General features: G+C 36.7%; 1 protein-coding gene across 12 annotated transcripts in view; it reads left to right on the top strand.

Moving 5' to 3' along the window:
• PDE1A (phosphodiesterase 1A) overlaps positions 1-19,325 on the top strand; it is a 235,525-nt gene that overhangs the window by 160,710 nt on the left and 55,490 nt on the right. For 11 of the 12 annotated variants that reach the window (XM_075430504.1, XM_075430512.1, XM_075430514.1 and 8 more), the window contains one exon: positions 11,002-11,115. In XM_075430504.1, the coding sequence (XP_075286619.1) occupies positions 11,002-11,115 (114 nt within the window). Of the gene's footprint in view, positions 1-5,558; positions 5,628-11,001; positions 11,116-19,325 lie in introns of those variants that run through there. The other variant, XM_075430513.1, reaches the window with a different exon arrangement.

Genomic DNA, 19,325 nt, shown 5'->3' with positions numbered 1-19,325 from the left:
GGCTCTGTCATCCCATCTGGAAGGAGTGATTATACATTAAAAGTATAACTTTTATATTCTGGTACTTCAAGTGTTTAATTGTAAGTAGGAAAGGAGGACTTCTAAACCAAATGACAAGTTCAAGCTTGAATTGAAGGAGGATTATGTTGATTGTTATGTTGGTTGTTATGTTGACCTGTTAGGCCGTCTGAACCAGCTACCCTATTTCATCTGATAGCGTAACTGTACGTACATGACCCCTAATCTTGTTCTGTGGAAAGAGTTCAGTAGAAATCCCCTACTGTAAAATATCTTGAAGGTGAATCACATTGTTTTGGCAGTATCAGGTTGAAGACATATTGTTACACATGCACTTGTGCTGTCAGATATGGGGGGGCAATAATTTCTAGAAAAAAGGGGCACAGAGAGATAACTGGGGTGCCACATCTGACCATGTTCTTAGACTGAATATGAGGGATTTTCTTCTGTAATATATTTTATATAGGTCCTTCTGTAACCTCTGTTGACTTAATATAACATCAGTGATAAGCTGTATGTATGTTGAGAGAAATGGAATGGAAGATATACTAAGCAACCAAACACTACTGTATATCATGCTCTGCCCATGGAAGTCAACAGGTCAGAAATAAATATAAAATCATTTGTAAATAAGCACAGAGGACCCAGATTACTTACCAGGACCCAGCTTCTACAGCTTGATATCTCAAAAATTCCACAGCTACTAATGAAACAAATTTAGAAGTTGCCAGAAGTGTTAGCTGTGAAGGTTTGGCCACATTTATATATGTTAACCTGTAGCATGCAGCAAGGAAATTCTGTCCTGGTTCTAATTTCTATCTTGGGGAAATCGAAATATTAATTATATACAGAATATATAGTATTTAATGTAGTTTGGTTCCACAGAGAAATCACAGAACAAAGTGTCATTATAGTAATGATAATGAATAACATTTCCTGGATTGTTTACTTGTATGTGACATCATCAAGTAGAGGAAAGGATACTCATGGTAAGCATCATAGATGAAGATTCTTTGATCACTGGGCAATGAAGTTATTTTTAGTGCTGAACACTTACCAATCTTCTGTCCTTATGATTCGAAGATCTGGTAATAACCTAACAGTGCAATGTATACTGTTAAGCTGCTATCCTTTATTACGGCACTGGGCACAAAGGGGATCTCTCCTCCAAACGTGCACGCCGAAAAGATAAAATTACTAGGTATTTATGCTATGCTGACATACATATTCATTATATTTCCAAGAAATATTTACCATATTAATGGTTTTTGGAGACACTCATTAGCAGTTATGGAGAACTCATTAGCATATGTTAATGTTCTTCGTGCATGTCTGTTGGCACCTCTGGGTGGTTGTTGGGGGTCTTCAGATGAAGGCTCGTACTCTTCATCATGGTGTCTGCTGGTTGACCTTTGTTTCTGCGCAAACTCAGTTCTGAGATGTACGTGTACCTTGTCCTTCAAAGTTGTTATGTTCCAGTCTTCTTGTCATCTTGGTGCCTCCTTATCTGCACATTTGCTCTCCCAAGGCTAAGCTGTCTAAGTGGGATTATTCAGGAGTCTCTTAATTTACAGCCTTCCCAATTATTCACAAAGAACCAAGACTTGCTTTGGTTTCAATTAATCTGTGTGCAATGGTTCTGACAACCTAAAGTTATAACTTCTATCTACATCTGCTACGTCTGTTACATTTGCTACATTCCCAAGTATCAATCCCTCCTTTTCTTTAGAGGGCTTGTAGCTTACACACTACAGTTCTCAGCATTTACAGCATTGGATTATTATGCATGCAAGAATACAAACTGCAATAATAAAACTATTAACAACCAGAAAATATCATTGAAGCTACTTTGTTAAAGTTTCATACTTCTTATTATCCCTTCTATCACTTACCGTTTGCAGAAATTGGAACAAACAGGCTTTCAAAAGCCTTCACAATGACAGCAACATATTTTCTTAATAGTATTCTAGAAAATATTTTTAGTACAAAGTTGTCAGTTCTGGTTAATGTAGTCTTAAATGAAAGAACGTCAGCTGACTTTTTATATGATAGCTTGTTCTTAATGTTTCTGAAAGGACTTTCTACATCTTTGCATGCTGTTTTCCAAAGACGAGTATCAACATTCTTCAGACCAGATTTTCTGATCCCAAGGAATGAAGGAGATATTCAGCATGTTGATTTGGGATAGGTATACCTATGACTTCAAGGTGAATGAGAGGAGAGACAGAATAAAAGAAAGAGTAATGAGACATCCATTTCCAAATCCTTACCATTCTATGATAATCGATAAGTTGATAAGATACCACTGCATGGGAAGACACTATCTCATCTATGAGTTTCAAGAGTAACTAAAGCAAAATGTAACTTCTAGCAGTATTGGGCAGTAGAGGGAACATGAGAGTGAGAAGACAAACACTTCCAGACCATTAAATTTATCTAACGGCTGACAATAGAGACTCCATTTACTGGGTCGTGTGGTGAAATGAAGTATTTAGTGCATCACAATCATACTGAAACAGTCTGGATGATGTGAAGGGTAGATGGATGGTGGCATAATACTGTCATCTGGAGAAATGCCTTCTAGCAGGAACTCTGTTAAAAGAGCAAACATCTCCCATGACTCTGTGACCATCCCAGGGGGAGGAGTAGGTCATGATCTTTCTTACAAGTATGGGAGATGGAGTTGTGATGATTGGGAGCTGCAAGGTAGGGCTAAGAGCCCTGAAGCACAGACAGTGAGATGTGCCAGACCTGTGCTCCTTTGATAATTTCCAGTGGTACAGAGGTTTGGATACAAGTTTCTTGCTGGAATGTAGAGCCAACACTCAAATCTGAGTGTGAGGTGATCTATTTAGAAATATCCTTCTTCTGCCATGGAATATATTTTTATAAATAATGGAGGGGACTGCTTTGGAAGATTTAGAGGCTTAACTTCTGCCTTTTAGCAGCTTCTTCCATCACTCTGCTCAAAACTGCTGTCTGCAGGAAAAATAAAGCATTTTAAATGGCTGTGTGGAATAAGGACTACGTGCTTTTTCTGTGTGTTTATTGCATTAGCTCCAGCAAGTAAGACATACTGGAAGTCTTCTATGATCTTCAAGCATGATTTTTGGAAGGTGGTGGGTTTACATTTGATTTCCTAGCTTGTTCTCGATAGTGAATTTAGCTATATTATGATGAAGACTTTGAGACATACAGACTGTTCAAGTATTTGGCAACTTCAAGATGAAATATCTTTAGCTAGCATTCTATATAATGTGTATACAATTCAGGCGATTCTTCTAGATAAATGTCAATCTTTAGACAAAAATAGACATTCAGCCAAAACCAGTAGAGGGATTATTTGCAATTTACATATCAGTCCTATAGGTTGTGCATTATTTGTCTTTGATTTCATACATTGATTATGAAATGGGAATATCAGATAATGGAAATGGACATTGAGGCAATAGAAAGAGTCATAGAGTTTAGGGTAAGGAAAGACTGGTTGGTTACTTGTTGGATCTAACAGCAGACAGATAAACCACCTGAATATATGTACATACATAATAGCAAGTAATTTGAAGTTTGAGGATTTTTTCATTAAGTTTCAACCTGGAAAGCAATTGAACAGAGGAACCAAATTAGCACTGAAGATGATTTATTAGCAGAAGCAAGAAAAAAGTTTGAAAGACACTTAAAGCTTAGCTGAAACAGGTTTCATTCTGTGTCTTGGGTGTGCACCAAGGAAGTTGAGAGACATTCACATGTGTGAGAATTTGTGCTGGTGACAGACATTGACTCTAATGGTGAAAGTTACTTTTGGGGCAGGTTGAGTAACCGGGGGTGTTGACAGGCAGCAGGGAGGAGCAGCAGCAGCAGGATCCCAGGTAAGCCCCCTCCTCCTCTGCGGTGTCTCTCTAGAGAAGCGGGTGGTGGGGGTGATGGTGAAAGTTTACGTAGCTGCAAATAACAGACCTCTGGTGTTACTGAGGTTAAGACACTGAGGCTTCTCAGGCACTTGCAATTAATTTGATCGGATTAGTTGAGAATTATGAAAAAAATTCAAAAATGCTTTAGACAGCATGAGTCAGCTTATGGTTTTGGATGGAAACTATGTAAGACTCCATGGCTTTCAGTGATTTCAGCTAGGTGCTAAATAAAACCTAGGAATTTTGACTAAATTTTGATTAAGCCTTTAAACACACTTGATCCTGTTCTTAAATGAGACCCAAAGGACAGTATTTATACAACATTAGAGTGCTTAATAATGTGAAAATTTGTAGGTTAAGTAAGGTAAAATGAATTGAAGCCTAATAGAGAATGCTTGCCTGAAAGAATCCTGCTTCATCTTGCATAAACATGTTCTAAACAGCCAAGGCAATTCTGTCTCCGTGAAAGTGCAGTTTTTTTGTTAAGAAAGTGTAAATTTCAATGTGTGTTATATAGGTGCAGAACTACTTTAATTTTTCAATATGGGATTGAAGTTTTGGTATATCAAAATATTGGCTGAATTACCAGCATATTCAATATTTGTTTTCTAATGCCTGAGTGATAATTACAGATCAGTGTGTACCACTCATAGTGCTTAAAATAATCATGAAATGAATGTGATTCGTGAAACCCTTAGCAACCACAAGGCTTCCTGTGCATATGCTCAGACACAGCAGTGACTGAGAAGTAATTTCATAAGACACATTGCAGCACCAAAAATGTGATATATCTTTCTTGCATTTCTCAGTATCAGAATTTATTGAGAAACAGCAACTCTAATTGGAAGAAATATTAGGTAACTGCATTTTAAACTGCATTTTTTATGATTTCAGGGAAGTGAAACGCACGTCAAGGTCTGAGTCAAGAACTGTCAGTTCTAATCCTTGCTCTCCATTAATATACTGTCTTTGCCTGACTGGCAAGATGCCCCTGTATCAGCATTTTTTTTTCCTACCACAATGTAAAAAACCTTGAAGTAAAGGTTAGCCATTTTGAAGCCATGTTAATTGGCCACTTTGTAAGTGCAGCTGGGAGCAGGGGAACAGGAATGGCTACCCAAAGGGATCAGTTCTGAATCTTTATTACCATATTCTGGATATTTCTCCAGTATCTCTCATCCAGCTGTATGATCAGGTCTTGTCTTTTATAGCCAAGTATTACAAATATTATGACTGTATCTTGGATTCTCCTTTTTCAGAGTCAGTATTTTTCTTCCATCTTGCAGAAAACACAAAAAAGGAATTATACACTTCGTCATAATTAAAGATTTCTGGTAATCTGTATATTATGAATTTTTATGTGGAAAAGTGAGAGCATGAAAGCTGTGCATGATTGATTGTTACAATTTGCTTTTATTTCTAATCTATCGTATTTTACAGTAATTGTTGAAGGAACTGGTGTATTTAGATAAAGATTTATTTTATACTTGCACGTTCTTAATAGAAAAGTGTAAAACTCCAGTGATACCAATTCACATTAAAAATAATTGGAATTTGGGTAATTTATGTAGGGAATTTTAGAATTCAAGTTAAATAGTGATATGTTTTATTGTTTGTGACATTTCCCAGATGAAGTTCTGCTATTCCCATTTTGGATTTCTCCTAGTTCAAATGTTTTCCTGAATCTCAAATGTGTAGGTATGTAAAACAGCTTGGATTGTGGGATTGGGCTGTTTTAAATAGATGAGCTGAACTTCCCACTGTTAATGATTTGGAATTGCTGGATATTGGCCCTTTTTCAGAGTGTTCATGTTTGAGTGAGGATGTAACTTCTGCCTTTGAGAGCTGAGGAACTACTGGGTGAGCAATGCTCTTTACAGTTTGTGAAAATTAATTGACTGATTATTACAAGAATCACTACAGGTAGCAAAACTGGTTTCCAGTTTTAATTCTAAATAGTTTAAAAGAGGAAAATTTCCCACTTCCCCAAAGTTTTTAAAATCTAGTGGTGTTTAACTGTGACTAACCGTATTGTCAGAATATGCTTACTCTTGTCTTTACCTTTAATTTCACATCACGTTAGCCCATTTTTAGTTTGTAATGTTCATTCAGAGGGTCAAATCATTTGTATAATAAAGATTACAATTATCCACTTACTTTTCTTGTTCAATATTAAGTAGTCCAAACATAACATGAAACAATTGTTTACGGAAAATAATAATTTGTTCTCCTCTTCAACTTTTTAACAAGTTGTCAGTATTTACTCATAATCTTTTCAAGGAATTAGTACATTTGGCACACAGCTAGGCTTTTCTCAACGTTTATGGGAACATAATGATTTACGACTTGTAATTGGAGTTGACTTAACCAACACAGATAATTTTTAAAATGACATTGTGATTATTGAATATTAATGTGAATAACTATTTCTCTGTAATTAGTATTAGCATGTGTTTATTATTTTCAAAGAATTACCCATGTGTTCATTGCCCATCTTCAACAGTGACTTTCATTAATTTCAAAATATGATAGGAAGTAGGGTTAGCTTATAGTTTACATTTTACAGTTTATTTCACTTCCCCTTTAATAGAATCTGTGGCAAAAGCCAGCTTTTTTTTTGTGCAAAGTCTCCAAAACAGTTTTCAGTGAAGTCCAGTTGCATAAGTTAGAAAGCTGTTTCTTTGCCGTGCTCAGTGCTGGGGTGACTCAGATGGCAGATAAAGGCAGTCTTTGGGAATGCAGACACAGGGTCTTTTTCTCAGGTTCAGAAGTTAACTTCAGGCTGCATTTTCCTCTTCTGGTTCTTCAAGACTGTTAAGCTGAACCTTTAACTCTCATTTATTCTCAGCCATCGCTGGTGATTTATTTTCACTTGGAAAAGGAAGAGGCGGTTTATTACATCTGAAGTTGTGCTACTAGTCTGCCTCTGTACCTTACAAGCTCCCTTATTAAGTAATCCCACCCTGGCACCTTTCTTTGTTATCTTTGTAACCTGTGTTTAGGACAATTATTCAGTATTTCCAAACATATTTCTCTTGTCGACTTTGCTTGATTGCATAGAAGAAAGACATTTTCTCATGACAACATTGCAAAAAGTCTTTTTTAATAACTGATTCCTTATCTTACCTTTTTTTTTTCTATAGTTACTGAAACTGTCGTAGGAAGCCATGTCAAATAACCTGAAATCTATCCTCATTTAATTTGGTACAACCCCTGAAAGTTACAGTAGATTTATCAAAACTTTAATTCAAACATGGGAGAATTTTTATGATGAAGGAGGGAACAACTGAGTCATGATTTTGATATTGTTAATCAAGAACACGCTACTTTGGCTCCTTGTAAAATCCTCATTTTCACCTGGTTTGCCTGTGTTGCTGGGTGGGCCTCAAAACTTATTGCCCACAGTTGGGCGTAGGCATCAACTTCATGGGGAGGTGAGGACTGGGGCAACACTGGTCCTGGTAACCTCACAAGATGGCAGTGTGAAATATAGGTAGGAGCAGAGTGCATTTGGATAGTCCGTGAAAGCATTTAATACCACAGCACTGTTAATAGCATTTACCCAATATGACAGAAGATGGTTCTCCACCCACTCCCTTAATTAATTGCAGATGTCTCTCCCTTACAAACTGGGGCTGCTAGTTTTAAAATGCAGTTTTCAGTTGTCCTGAGAGAAAAAATATGTTTCTTTTTCTCTAAAAATTCTTTCTTTCATGTTGTGTTATATTAACTCTGCATCCAACTTTCTTTGCACCTTAAAACAGTACAAACAGTTCATTTTTCTATTTCACCAGTTAGGCCCTCCATTTTTCTCTTGTTGCTGTCTATTATTTATTAGTAGCACAGTTCACAGGCAGGATAATACAATTAGCTCCAATTTTAAGTAGCATTTCAGGTTTTCTAATGATGTTTCTCGTGTTTGCTTTCGATTTATCACACTTAATTAAAAGGAAAGCAAACAAATATATAAAAATCCCGCCCAAAACAGCTGGAGTAATAATTCTTTTTTGTTACTTTTTGTTGTCCATTTTACAATTTTCTTTGTCTTGCAGAATGTTGGGCTCTAAGTATTTTAATACTTGTTGGTTTGTCTTATAAATTGACATATTTATTCTTTACAAAAATGTTAGTTTCATTACTGAAATGTCAGCTCTTAAACTCTGTGGCTATTTCACTTTAATGCATAATATGCAGAGTAGATTCTGACCGTTCATATACTGTTATAACCCACTTAGTTTTGCTGCATTGGAAGTCTATTTTTCTAATTTTTAGGGTAGACCTCATGATTATCGCCTGACAAGTGTCTGATCAACAGCACTGTGGAGGATTTTATCGCTGTGTCCAGCTTCCTAGTGGGAAGTTGTACCGCAAATAGAGATGGATTTCCCATGGAAGAGCACAGCAAAGGCTGGGGGCCACTGGCCACTAGTTGCTGCAAAAGAACATTCCAGTTAGATATTGGGAAAAAAAATAATCCACCCTAAGGATGGTTAAGCATTGAAACTTGTTGCTCAGAGAGTTTGTGAAATCTACATGCATTCAAAACTTGAGTGGAAATGCCTCTGGGAAATTTGATCTAACCTGACTTTGAGGTTGTCCCTGCTTTGAGCAAGAGCTTGGACCAGGTGGACGTCCCTCCCAGCCAAAATAATCCTGTGGTTCTAAGATAGATCTGCACTGGGCCAGCTACAGACACTCTTGAGGACATCTCCACAAAGCGTGGATGCATGAGATGACAAGGTCACTGATCATCATTGGATTATACAGATTTTGTCCTTTCGCGATTCTGTAACCTCTTCAGAATCACTTTAACTTTGCCTGAGCAGCTTTTCCAAATTGCCCGGTTTGTTACCGTGTTCTGCATTCCTCCCAGTGTATGTACTATAACTACAGGGCAAGTTACATCAGTTGATTGCCACCTATGCAGCTAGATACTGCAAGGTCGTTGTGGCTTAAAGGCTCCCCCAGGGACTCCTTTCCTCCTGCAAACATAAAAATGATTCCACATATCTGTCATCTGGTCTATACCCTAAGAAAACATAGAACCACTGGAAATCATAGGATTTGAAGCCATTTTCAGCTAATATTGTTCTGCCACAGCCTAGCCCCCCCCGCTGTGAAGTGTTGCATTTTTAAATCCTTTTATGCCTCCACTCTGGAAAGTGTGGTTCAGAGACAGGCTTAGTCAGCCATGGAGGGAACACTGCAAGTGGCAGAACCACCCTACAGCTGTTTCCAGGTAGCGGGGATGATGCTGCCAGACTTACCTGGGCATTTTGGCGTTGGTGCTCAGGAGGGGTTGCATGTGTGCTGGTGTGCATTACTGAGGAGCAGACATCCCAGGAGAATTACAGTGCGTGCGCTGGGTACTGCAGGGTGAGTGTCTATGAATTAGCTTCTTCAGTCTAAAGGTACCTCTGAAGTGGAAAGAGTTATGTACTGGAACAGTCTCCCCATGCGTAAGGTAATTTCTGTGTAGCATATGGTGATTTCTGTGTAGGAGATGCACTCCCACAGTATTTCATCCACCCACTTCTCTTCTCTGAGAAAATTTTTTGACACTAGATTTTCTGTTCCATTGATATGTGATGTGTAAAATACCGAGTAAATATGGTTTCTAAAAGCCTTATTTGTGTTATGTTCTATGCTGATTTGAATTGAATTAAGACTTTGGAGAACTGAAGAGACTGGTCTTAAAACTCTGTTTGCTAAAATTATCCTTTCGGGCTTGGATGTAATTATGCTTAGCCCAAATAAATGTAAAATGAAAACAATTTTCATGTTTTCAAAATGAAAAACATGAAAGCGCTTTTATGATGGAACAGTACTTTCCAAGTTTATAAGAGATTTGCTTTGAATATCATGAAATTTTTTAAAATTCATGCGTTTTAATTAAGTCCAATCAAACATTGTATAAGTCCAATAAAAATAACATATAATATATAGAACATATCGCACATTTTTATATATGCTCTTTCACACCATAAATATGATTTTTTTCTGAAAGTAAAGCCAGCTTAATGCTGACTCAATTTCAATCCACTTTTGAACTAAATGCTTGTTTCACACAATTTTTCCACATTTCATACACATAAAAAAGATTATTTGATGAAAGTTATGTTAAAATAATGATGTATCTTTAAATACAGAAGTCTTTATCTTACATGATGCAAAACTGTAGATGATTTCAACTTGGAGATATAGCACAGAAAGAATGAAAATACACATACTTCTTTAAGCATTCATATAGTCACAGCTGTACAGTTACTGACAAGGTTTTCACTTCACTGCTGTGACTACTCTGTGTGGTTAAGTTGAGCAGCGTCAGAAGTGTTCTCAGCAGAGAGTTTAGGAAAAATCTGGTATTAGAGGAGTTTATCTGTATAAATGTATTGCTACAGAGGCGTGAGTTATAAAATCCCCTTTGGGCGTATCCGTATTTGTAATGTAAAAGAATGTTCTCAAAACTAAAAGTAAAAGCACACTTGGGAAAATATTTGGATTTTTCTAATGCCATAGGCACCACCTTTCGTCTGGTATAATGATGAATTTTCTGTAAACAAGAAACAATGGAGCTCCACATTAGCTCATGCTAGTAAGAAATACAAATTCTACAGCAAAAAAGTACTGGACATTTAAATAAAGCAAATCAGTGTATAGTAGATATTAAAAAATTATAATCAACCTTCTAAGCACAGAAAAATTATAGTAAGACAATTTGCAAAGCTTCATTTATTATTTAAACAAAATTAGAGGCTCAAGCATAATTGTAATGTCACAAATTAATACAAAATAACTCTGATGGCAGTTACTGAGTCCTCTCTGACTTACTGGAATGTATATGCCTTTTCTTAATAGATCTGACAAATTTAGCAAGCTGTAAAATCCTACAACTGTTCATTGTTATGTGCGTTCTAAACCCAGATATTTAAAAAAAAAACCGAAGAAATGCAGTTATGGTCTCTTGCCTCTACATTGGCTATTGTGTTGGTTCCAATATTTCAAATAGAAAATGCAGCCGCTAAAATTTGGTATAAGCAATGCACTGATATTTTTATTTTCTTTTTCACAGATTAAGATGCTTGGTAAAGCAGCTGGAGAAGGGTGACGTTAATGTGGTGGATTTAAAAAAGAATATTGAATATGCAGCATCTGTGCTGGAGGCAGTTTATATTGATGAAACCAGGTAAGTCTGAGGGGGGAAAAAAAAAACAAAAAGGAAAGAATGCTGGGAATCACATTTTAGAATTTTGGTCTTTGCATGCAATCGTAACTGACATGAGCTGAAGGTCTCTGCACATCAGAAGAATTCTGTGTGGCTCTTAGGTCTTTTAGTGGCAAGGTTACAGCAAGTAGGATTCCAAAGGTCAGATGTAACCAGCGTCCGGAGAGTTTGCCTACTTCTTGTCTCCTGCATTTGTCAAGTGTCTACAGTATAAAGTCATAAGAATTCTCTGAAGGATGGATTTTCTTACCCCCACAGGCCACATACCAATAATCATGCTGAGGACTGTATGACTGAAAAAAACGAGCTGTTTTGGAATGAAATGCTCACAGAGATGAGTCAGAATATTATAATCTGGCCTGTAAATAAGTAAATTTATGAAAAACTGTGATGTATTTTATAATATTTGATACTTTGTTTATGATTATGGTTACTAGCAGTATTACTGGCAACCATCTTTAATGTGGATTGACTCCAATTACATTAGAAGTTCTAAGTATTAGGCTTCTTGAAAGAATTTTATTATATGTACTATATTGAAATTAACTAGCTAACTTACCATTTTTTTTTTTTAGTGTTCTGGCCTCTTGTAGTTTTTTCCTCAGCAGAATGGTCTTGTAGAGATGCCTGCCAAAACTTCTTCAATAATGCTGGAGCATGCAGTGTATGTCTTGATTCCATACTACATTTAAGATGTCTGCCATTGCGCTTATTATTTCATGGACCTAACTCACTGTCTCTCCTCTGTCTCCCTCCCCGCCCCTTGCAAATCTACATATCTGATACAGTGCTTAATGTACTGCTTTCAATTTTTCCTGTTTCCTTTGACGTGCGTGATTCACACACCAGACCTTGCCAGTTGAGAATTTGGAGCATCTACTATTGGGCAATATAAAGCCTACCCATTTGAAAACAGAAGAATGAAAATAATAGCAAAATAACCTGGTACCAATGGTCCGTTTGTCAGAGTTTATATTAGAGATTAGTTTGGCAGGATCACTTATACTGGTGTCCTGCTCTTAGAGTGCATGTATGTCCAGTTCTGTTAAAAGATGATCTGAGCAGCCTCTCTGCCACAATAGAGTTCTTAGGGACACTTTCAGAAGTGTTCTTAGTGATCCCAAGTTAAATATGTAACTTGAAAAGCATTAGGGATCTCAGTGACTTCAAAAGTGCTCATGTGTCATGAAGATGTTGACAGATTTTGTTAAATTAAGCTTAACTGAACAGACTTGGACAAACCAGCTTGTGTGACTTCCAAAGGACCTGGACTTCATAATAAAACTGAATGTATTCAAATTAAATATTTTTAATTACTGGTAGTTAATATACCACTGTGGATATATTTATATCAGTGTTGTTGACTGATTTAAGTTAATCTTCTTTTACATTGAATCAATGGTTGATTTCTGGATTTACCTTAGTTTGTAGTCGTATTTGAATTGATACAGGTCCGTAGGGAGACAGAGAAAAGAAATGGTGAACAAACTTCTCTTTGGGCTCAGATTACCACAATAGAGGCCATAGAATTTCATTTTTTAGTAATTGTTCTAAATGTAAATCTTGTTGGCACATCTCACGTGCTGAGGAAGCTTTGGAAGATTGTGGTCCTCTCTCCCCTGTGTTACGGGATATTGTATTGCCACCAGTGGTCAGAGCGCAAACAAGTATTTTGTATTAATAACCATGGGAGCTGTGTCAAACCTGCATAGGGGACAAGGACATAAACCACTGCTTATTCCTTCCACGTATCTCCCAAACACTGTGGTTAAATGGGTATAGTATTCATTGCTTTTTCTCAGTAGTAGTACCGGGACTATGAAAATAATGTGAGATTTATTTAGTTTCTAAACTGAGGTGTCTGTGGAAATGAATAGTATTGGTACAGTGAGGAATCCAGTCTTTCTGTCTCTATGTGGGAGCACTGAGACAAGTAACAGAGATTTCATACACAGAGAAAACTAGTACACCCGAAAATATATGGGCTTTGGCAGTAACAGGTGCATTATTTTTACTGTAAGCAAATATTTAAATAAGGTAATTGCCCTCATAGAACTTAACAGCAGGATTATTTAAATGCCTAAATGAAAATAAACATATGTAATTTTATAGGGGTTTAGAAGGTTTTCATAGTCCTCAGGCTATTTTCTTAATCCTAGGGGCATTATGACCCCGTAACAGTGATGACTTATTTTCAAAAATTCTACTTCAGTATATGGATAAAGTTTTTTCTCTTCCCTAGCTTGATGCACAACAATGTTTAATCTTATTTATTGCATCCGGTATTTTGCAGAACAACCAGGTATTTTACTCTGCTAAGTCAGAAAGGAAATCAAACAAACCTGAGACAGGTATCTTGCTGTGTTCTAATTTATTGAATTTTTTTATTCTTTAATCCAGCTTCAAAGTGAGTTTGTAAGCCTATCAAATTTTGGTAGCATTCGTTACATAAATATGTGTTAAGCATATGGTTTATGTGCATCTTTCTGTACAGATAGCTGTATTTCTGAAGTCTATGTAAGTAGACATATAATACAATTTTTCTTACCCATGTTACTTATACTGTAAGTAATAGTTAAAAAGAAAATAACTTTAATAAAACCTACTTTGCAACTATTATTCTCTTATTTTTAATGTTTTGCATTTCGTACTCTGTATTTTTCATTTTGGTTTATAGTGTTTGATTTTGTTTTTAATTTCTCTTTCTTTGACTAATGCAGTCTCTGTGAAATTCAGAGTGATGCATTTTTTTAACCTGATGGTATTTGTCTTAAATTTATGCTAAGAATATAGGCTGAGCCTTGGCTTCTTAGTTGGAAAATATTATATATAGTGCTGCTTTAAATTTTGGCACTTGCCCATTAAAAACAATTTTTAAATTAAGACATTTATTGTGTGGCAGAGAGAAACTGTAGTCTGCACCGCTGCTTGCATAGTAAACTCTTTTGCATGGCAAACTGCAAAGATAATCACATTTTAAATACCATGAGCAGTATTCTGTAGTCTAAATCTGCAGTAAGACATTTAAAGATAAACACACAAAGCAGGTCTCTCCAGCTTCTGGGAAGATAATCCTAAGGGAGCAGAAGCAGTGTATCATTGAGTCAAATGGGAAGGGAGGCTGGAATTAGCTTGTGTGGTTACATTTGTCATTGTTCCCACCAAAGAATACAGGTTCTTTGTCCTGCACAGAGCTACCACTGTTGGGAGTCTGGAACTGAGTTAACTGAACTCATTAGCAGATTAGAATTAATAGTTTAGAGCAAAAGCCGAGTGGTGCATTCCAGCCTGAACATGCACTTTTATACATTGCAAAGTTCAAATGACGTCAGTTAAGTTTGTTACATATGAATTGCTGTATTGATAACAGTAATTGTTATAGTATAGAGCAATAACAATTAATACACTAAGTAAAGCAGTGAGAAAACCATCCGAGTACAGATTACTTTTATTAACTAAGTCCGAGAAGGAAGTTGCATGCATGCTTTACAGGATATAACGGTTCCTGAGATTCGGCTTAGAAGGTAGAAAATTTAATGATGGCTGGTTCTACAAGGTACAACGTATTGCAGGCTTAGGACCAAAGGTTCAGTACAGAGTTTCTGCAACTCACATGAAAATACTCGTGCTTTCTATTTTAAGACCATGCTTGAGCCCTGGGTTTTGTCCTGATGAATTTACTGACCCATTGCTTACATATCCAAGCAGAGGAAGACCTCAGAGGAGCTTCAACCAGCCACCTAAAATCCTGTCTGTGGTGTTCTCTTCTTCCCCGCCTTTCTGTGAGACAGACCTCAATATCAGCTGAGAGAAAACCCTTTTAAATATCTCTACAGTGAGATTAGGAATAGCAACTAACAGAGAGCTGGTTAGGAGCATCATTGTAACTCATCTTTCCGTTATGATGTGCATCCTATTAAACAGTGTAAAAAAATGGTCCTGCCCATGGTCCCACACCTATTGCAGAAGGACCTTCTGTAGTTCTTCACAGGCACAGAGATGAAAAAAGTGAAAATTAAAATCAAAACTAAGTTCAATAAAGAGATCCAAGTATAAGGTATCTCACAGAGCATGTTCAGTAATGTAGCCAAGGATCAAGGAAGAGCCTGTCCTGTACCACAGCTCTGGCGAACCATTTGTGCTACTTAAAAATTAAATCTCAGGCATTAGTCTAGCAAGACCACTTTTCTCTATAAGCCTGGGCTTTTTTCAGTGATCAGTTCCAGTTTCTTACAGTAGAAGATACCCATTTTTTTCCTGTATATTGTTGCTTTATTTGAGTTGGTTGGAAAGGCTGTATCATTCTATGAAGCTGTGTGTGCACAGAGAAGTACATGCAAATGTACAGGCTGACAGAACCTTGAATCTTTATTTGTAGTGCAACAATCAGCTGGAAATGGTCTGTAGATTTCAAGCCCTTTAGTAGAGGTTGAAGTATATTTCTCAGGTCCTCTTACATTCCTCATGTGCTCCTCTGTTGCTCTATACTATAGCCTTTTATCTGAGAATAAGATAGCATTTTTTAAAGTTATGTACATATACTCATTCCCTTATATACTCTTTCTAAAACTATATGTAGTTGGATTGGGGAAAAGGCGGAGAAATAGCACAACAGGTTTTATTTATGGAGTTCTGAGAGCAGACTCCTTAAAAACAGGGATAGACAGTAAGGATAACCTTCCAAAGTTATGAAAAATTGGTTTAGGGCAATGACTGTCAATATCCCATATAAAAAGTTCTCAGCTGATGGAAAGTTGTAAAGCACAGAGAAATCAGACATGTGCAAGTGCTTTCCTGAGCTTAATTGTCTGTGGCCCCAAATCAATTAATAAGCTTGTTTAACAAGCCCTTTTTAGGACTGCTGCGTCTCTCAGTGCTGAATAATGATCAGCTGTACTAAACATTTCCTTGAAAGAAATCCTGGCGCTTGGGTGCCTGAAGCGGAGGTTCACTGTCTGCTGAAAATAATCAGTGAAACTCTCACAGTTCCATCCCCTTGGCGGATCTCCTCTGTGGAAGAAGTTCAAACTTACTCAATAGGTGTTATAAATAATGTGGATATATCTTGCAGAATTTTCTCCATTTTTACCTGCCACTTGGCTCAAGGTAGTGGAAGGAGGATATTTAGAGTCAAACAGGAAAGAAATAAAGCCTCATAATTCACTCATGACAGCTGTTCCGTTCCTTGTAAACACAGCTCTTTATTCATGCTAACTGAGAAGAAAATAAGTCAAATAAAATCTAGATGGAAATTACAATTAAAAATTTAAAATATTCATATATATTCCAAAGCCAAATAAAACAAAAAACCTAAACTTCTTGTGGAGTGCATTTTTAAGTTGTTCTGGATAAAAGCAGAATATTTTATTCCAATTATGGGCGTCTTGCATTTTTTAAATGCCTTAGTAATTTAGAAAATATACCTGATTTCAGGAGGATATTTATCTGTGCTGTTTCAATTCCATACAAGGTTTTTAGGTTTTTTTAGGCTGTTACGCCCTTTTAAAAGGCTTTAAGCTCTTGAGAACTTTTGACTTAGAAGAGACCGTCTTTCAGTAATGTATGAAGTAGATCCGTTGTGTATAGCTGGCAATTGCTTTGAGCATCTTTGATTTAACAAGACAAAATAACAAATACAGGTTATTGCTACATTCATGAAGCGAAAGGAAATCTCATGAAGGGTAAGTGGTGTTATAACAATGTATGTTTGCGTGAGAGGTGTGGAAATAGTGAAGGTATTTCAATGATATTATAGTGGTAAACACAGTCCTTCTTGAGAAAAAGCTCTTATTTAAAAATAAGTGCACATTCTGATATGTATAATGTTAGCTAAAAAGACAGTCATTAAACCCAAACTTTGTATCTGCTGTTGTAATAAACATGTTGGACCATACTGAATTTGCAGTGCACTACTCCAGTAACGCACAAAATATTTCTGTGATTTCTGGACTGAAAGCAGGGACAAACATAGCTTCAGATTGTGGACAAAAGGGAAATAGTTTAAACTGTGATTGTGTCACATACAAAAGAAAGAATTTCATCATTTTGTCTCACCAAACGTCAGTGTGACCCTTAAAGTGCTCTACAGAAGTGCCTGTGATAGGAACACGCGTATGTATATTATTGTCTTGTGGAGTATAAGGAAGAAGTAAGCAGCAAAAGCTCGGCTAGATGCTGGTGCTCACAGAACTGTGTGTTGTGGAGGTGTGAATGGATCTTAGCAACAGCCCAGCAACTAAATGAAATTCTCCCGCTTGCAGGAGATCCTGAGGTGAGAAACGGTCAATGTAGCCTGTTCTTGGGCAGGTTTCAGTACGCAGTTTTTGGTTATGTTTGCAAGCTGGAGAAGGCTGTTCCCTGGTGTTTTGAAGTTTTTCAGTACTGCAACAGAACCTGAGTCCATGGCAGCTGCTCCATCTTAGGCTAGTAATCAATATCTCAAAAAATAATGAACTGGGATACTTGTTTGATACTCCTGTGCTTTCTATTAATCTCTTCTAGCCATCGATATAGGTTTAGCGGCTTCTTTGTATTTTAAATGGAAACAAAAGTCAGTGAAGGCTCCATCTTTTGTGTTGCTTGTATTGTTTCATTTTCACAAGCCATATTTTAGTACCAGTGTTGCAAGGCTCTAAGCTGGCGCTACATCAGCTGCTGCTGAGCATCTCACAGCGGGAGCCTGTTGCGTGACATTACAGGACCATTTGCATTCTGTTCCCACCCGTAGCATACAACAGCTAGGTGGCTTTGTGAATCATATGGTTTCACTGACTCTAAGGCTGTGGTTACAGATGAAATTGTGCTAATTCAGACACTGTTATCTGTTCAGGGTAACCAGCAGAGATGGTCACACCGGCAGATCTCCTTGCAGGTGCAAGGGTTGAGAAAGTCAAATCCTCTTATATCAAAGAGATGTAGATATTTGTTAAAATTTTTAAAAGCTTATATTCCCAGTCTCTCTACCTTGAAAGGCAGATTAATTTGTTCTTTCATACATGAAGATAACTAAGAGTTTCATTCACAGAACAGTGGGGCATTCAGTCAAGGATGTACTTTATTTTGAAGTATCTAGACAATATTTCTCCTCAAAGTAAGGTTTTCTGAAAAAAATCTGGGAATATTAGAGAAAATAATCCACTTAATGATACAAGGATAAAGCAAGTGGAATGGAATGCCCTATTTGGTAATTATTTGCCAGATGAAAAATATGGTCTATATGAGTGCTCTCTGAGCTGACTTAGTTGAGGAGCGATTGGAAGTGGCAATTATTTAAGCATGGAGTTAAATCACAATCTTGAATATTCAGTCAAGTTTGCTGTGAGTGTGTATTGCTGTCCTCCATGGCCAACTCATGGTTAAGTATGCTTTGCCTGAAGTTGCTTGGTCAGCAACAAATATACCATTTGAAGAAAACAATTCAGTTCATCCGTTAAGGGAATCTACAAATGATACTTCTGTAAAAGCTATATTGAGAAAAAGCTTATTGTGTTGAGATTAGTTCAGTATATTCCACCTTTATAAAAGCTTAAAGTAAGCCTTTAAAATCTTTTGTACTAAGCCAAAGATTTTTTTTCTGAGAGGGAAGCTTACAACAGCATCAAAGTTCTGCAAAAAACCCCACTTAAAATCACTGAAAATCTGTTAAATTCTGACTAAAATTCTTCAGTTCAGTTAGGATATTTAATAAATGGCTGCATCCCTTTTCTGAAGGTTTTGAATTTTTGTATCTCAAAGTTATTGCTGTTAATTTGTGTATGAGTCATGCCCTGAGAGAGTCCCTGTCCTATAGAACTTCCAGAATACCACATTAGAGCACCTGAATTTAAAAAAAGAAAATACACTAGCTCACAGCTGTGGTCCTGAAAAACGTTATTTTTTTAATCATTAATATCCTGACCTGAATCTTAAATTGTTGGTGGCCTTTGGTATGTATGTCTGTATTTCTGAATAGGCAGTACATATGAACAAAGGAATGTTTCCAGTAGCAATGATCCTTACCACATTACTTACCTGCTGTTGTAAAAGCTGTATTTCATCCAGAGTGTTTGCCGTTTATTGTAATTGATTGGTAGTTCTTAATATGAGGACAGTTCTACTGAGGATGTGGTAAATTTGAAGAGTACAATGTGTTGGTAAATTTATCATTTCCTTTAGAAGGACCTTTATGTAAT

The sequence above is a fragment of the Opisthocomus hoazin genome, chromosome 9 (assembly GCF_030867145.1).
Source record: "Opisthocomus hoazin isolate bOpiHoa1 chromosome 9, bOpiHoa1.hap1, whole genome shotgun sequence".
Lineage (NCBI taxonomy): Eukaryota > Metazoa > Chordata > Aves > Opisthocomiformes > Opisthocomidae > Opisthocomus > Opisthocomus hoazin.
Note: the sequence above shows the minus strand (reverse complement) of the source record. Positions and strands in the feature narration are given on the sequence as shown.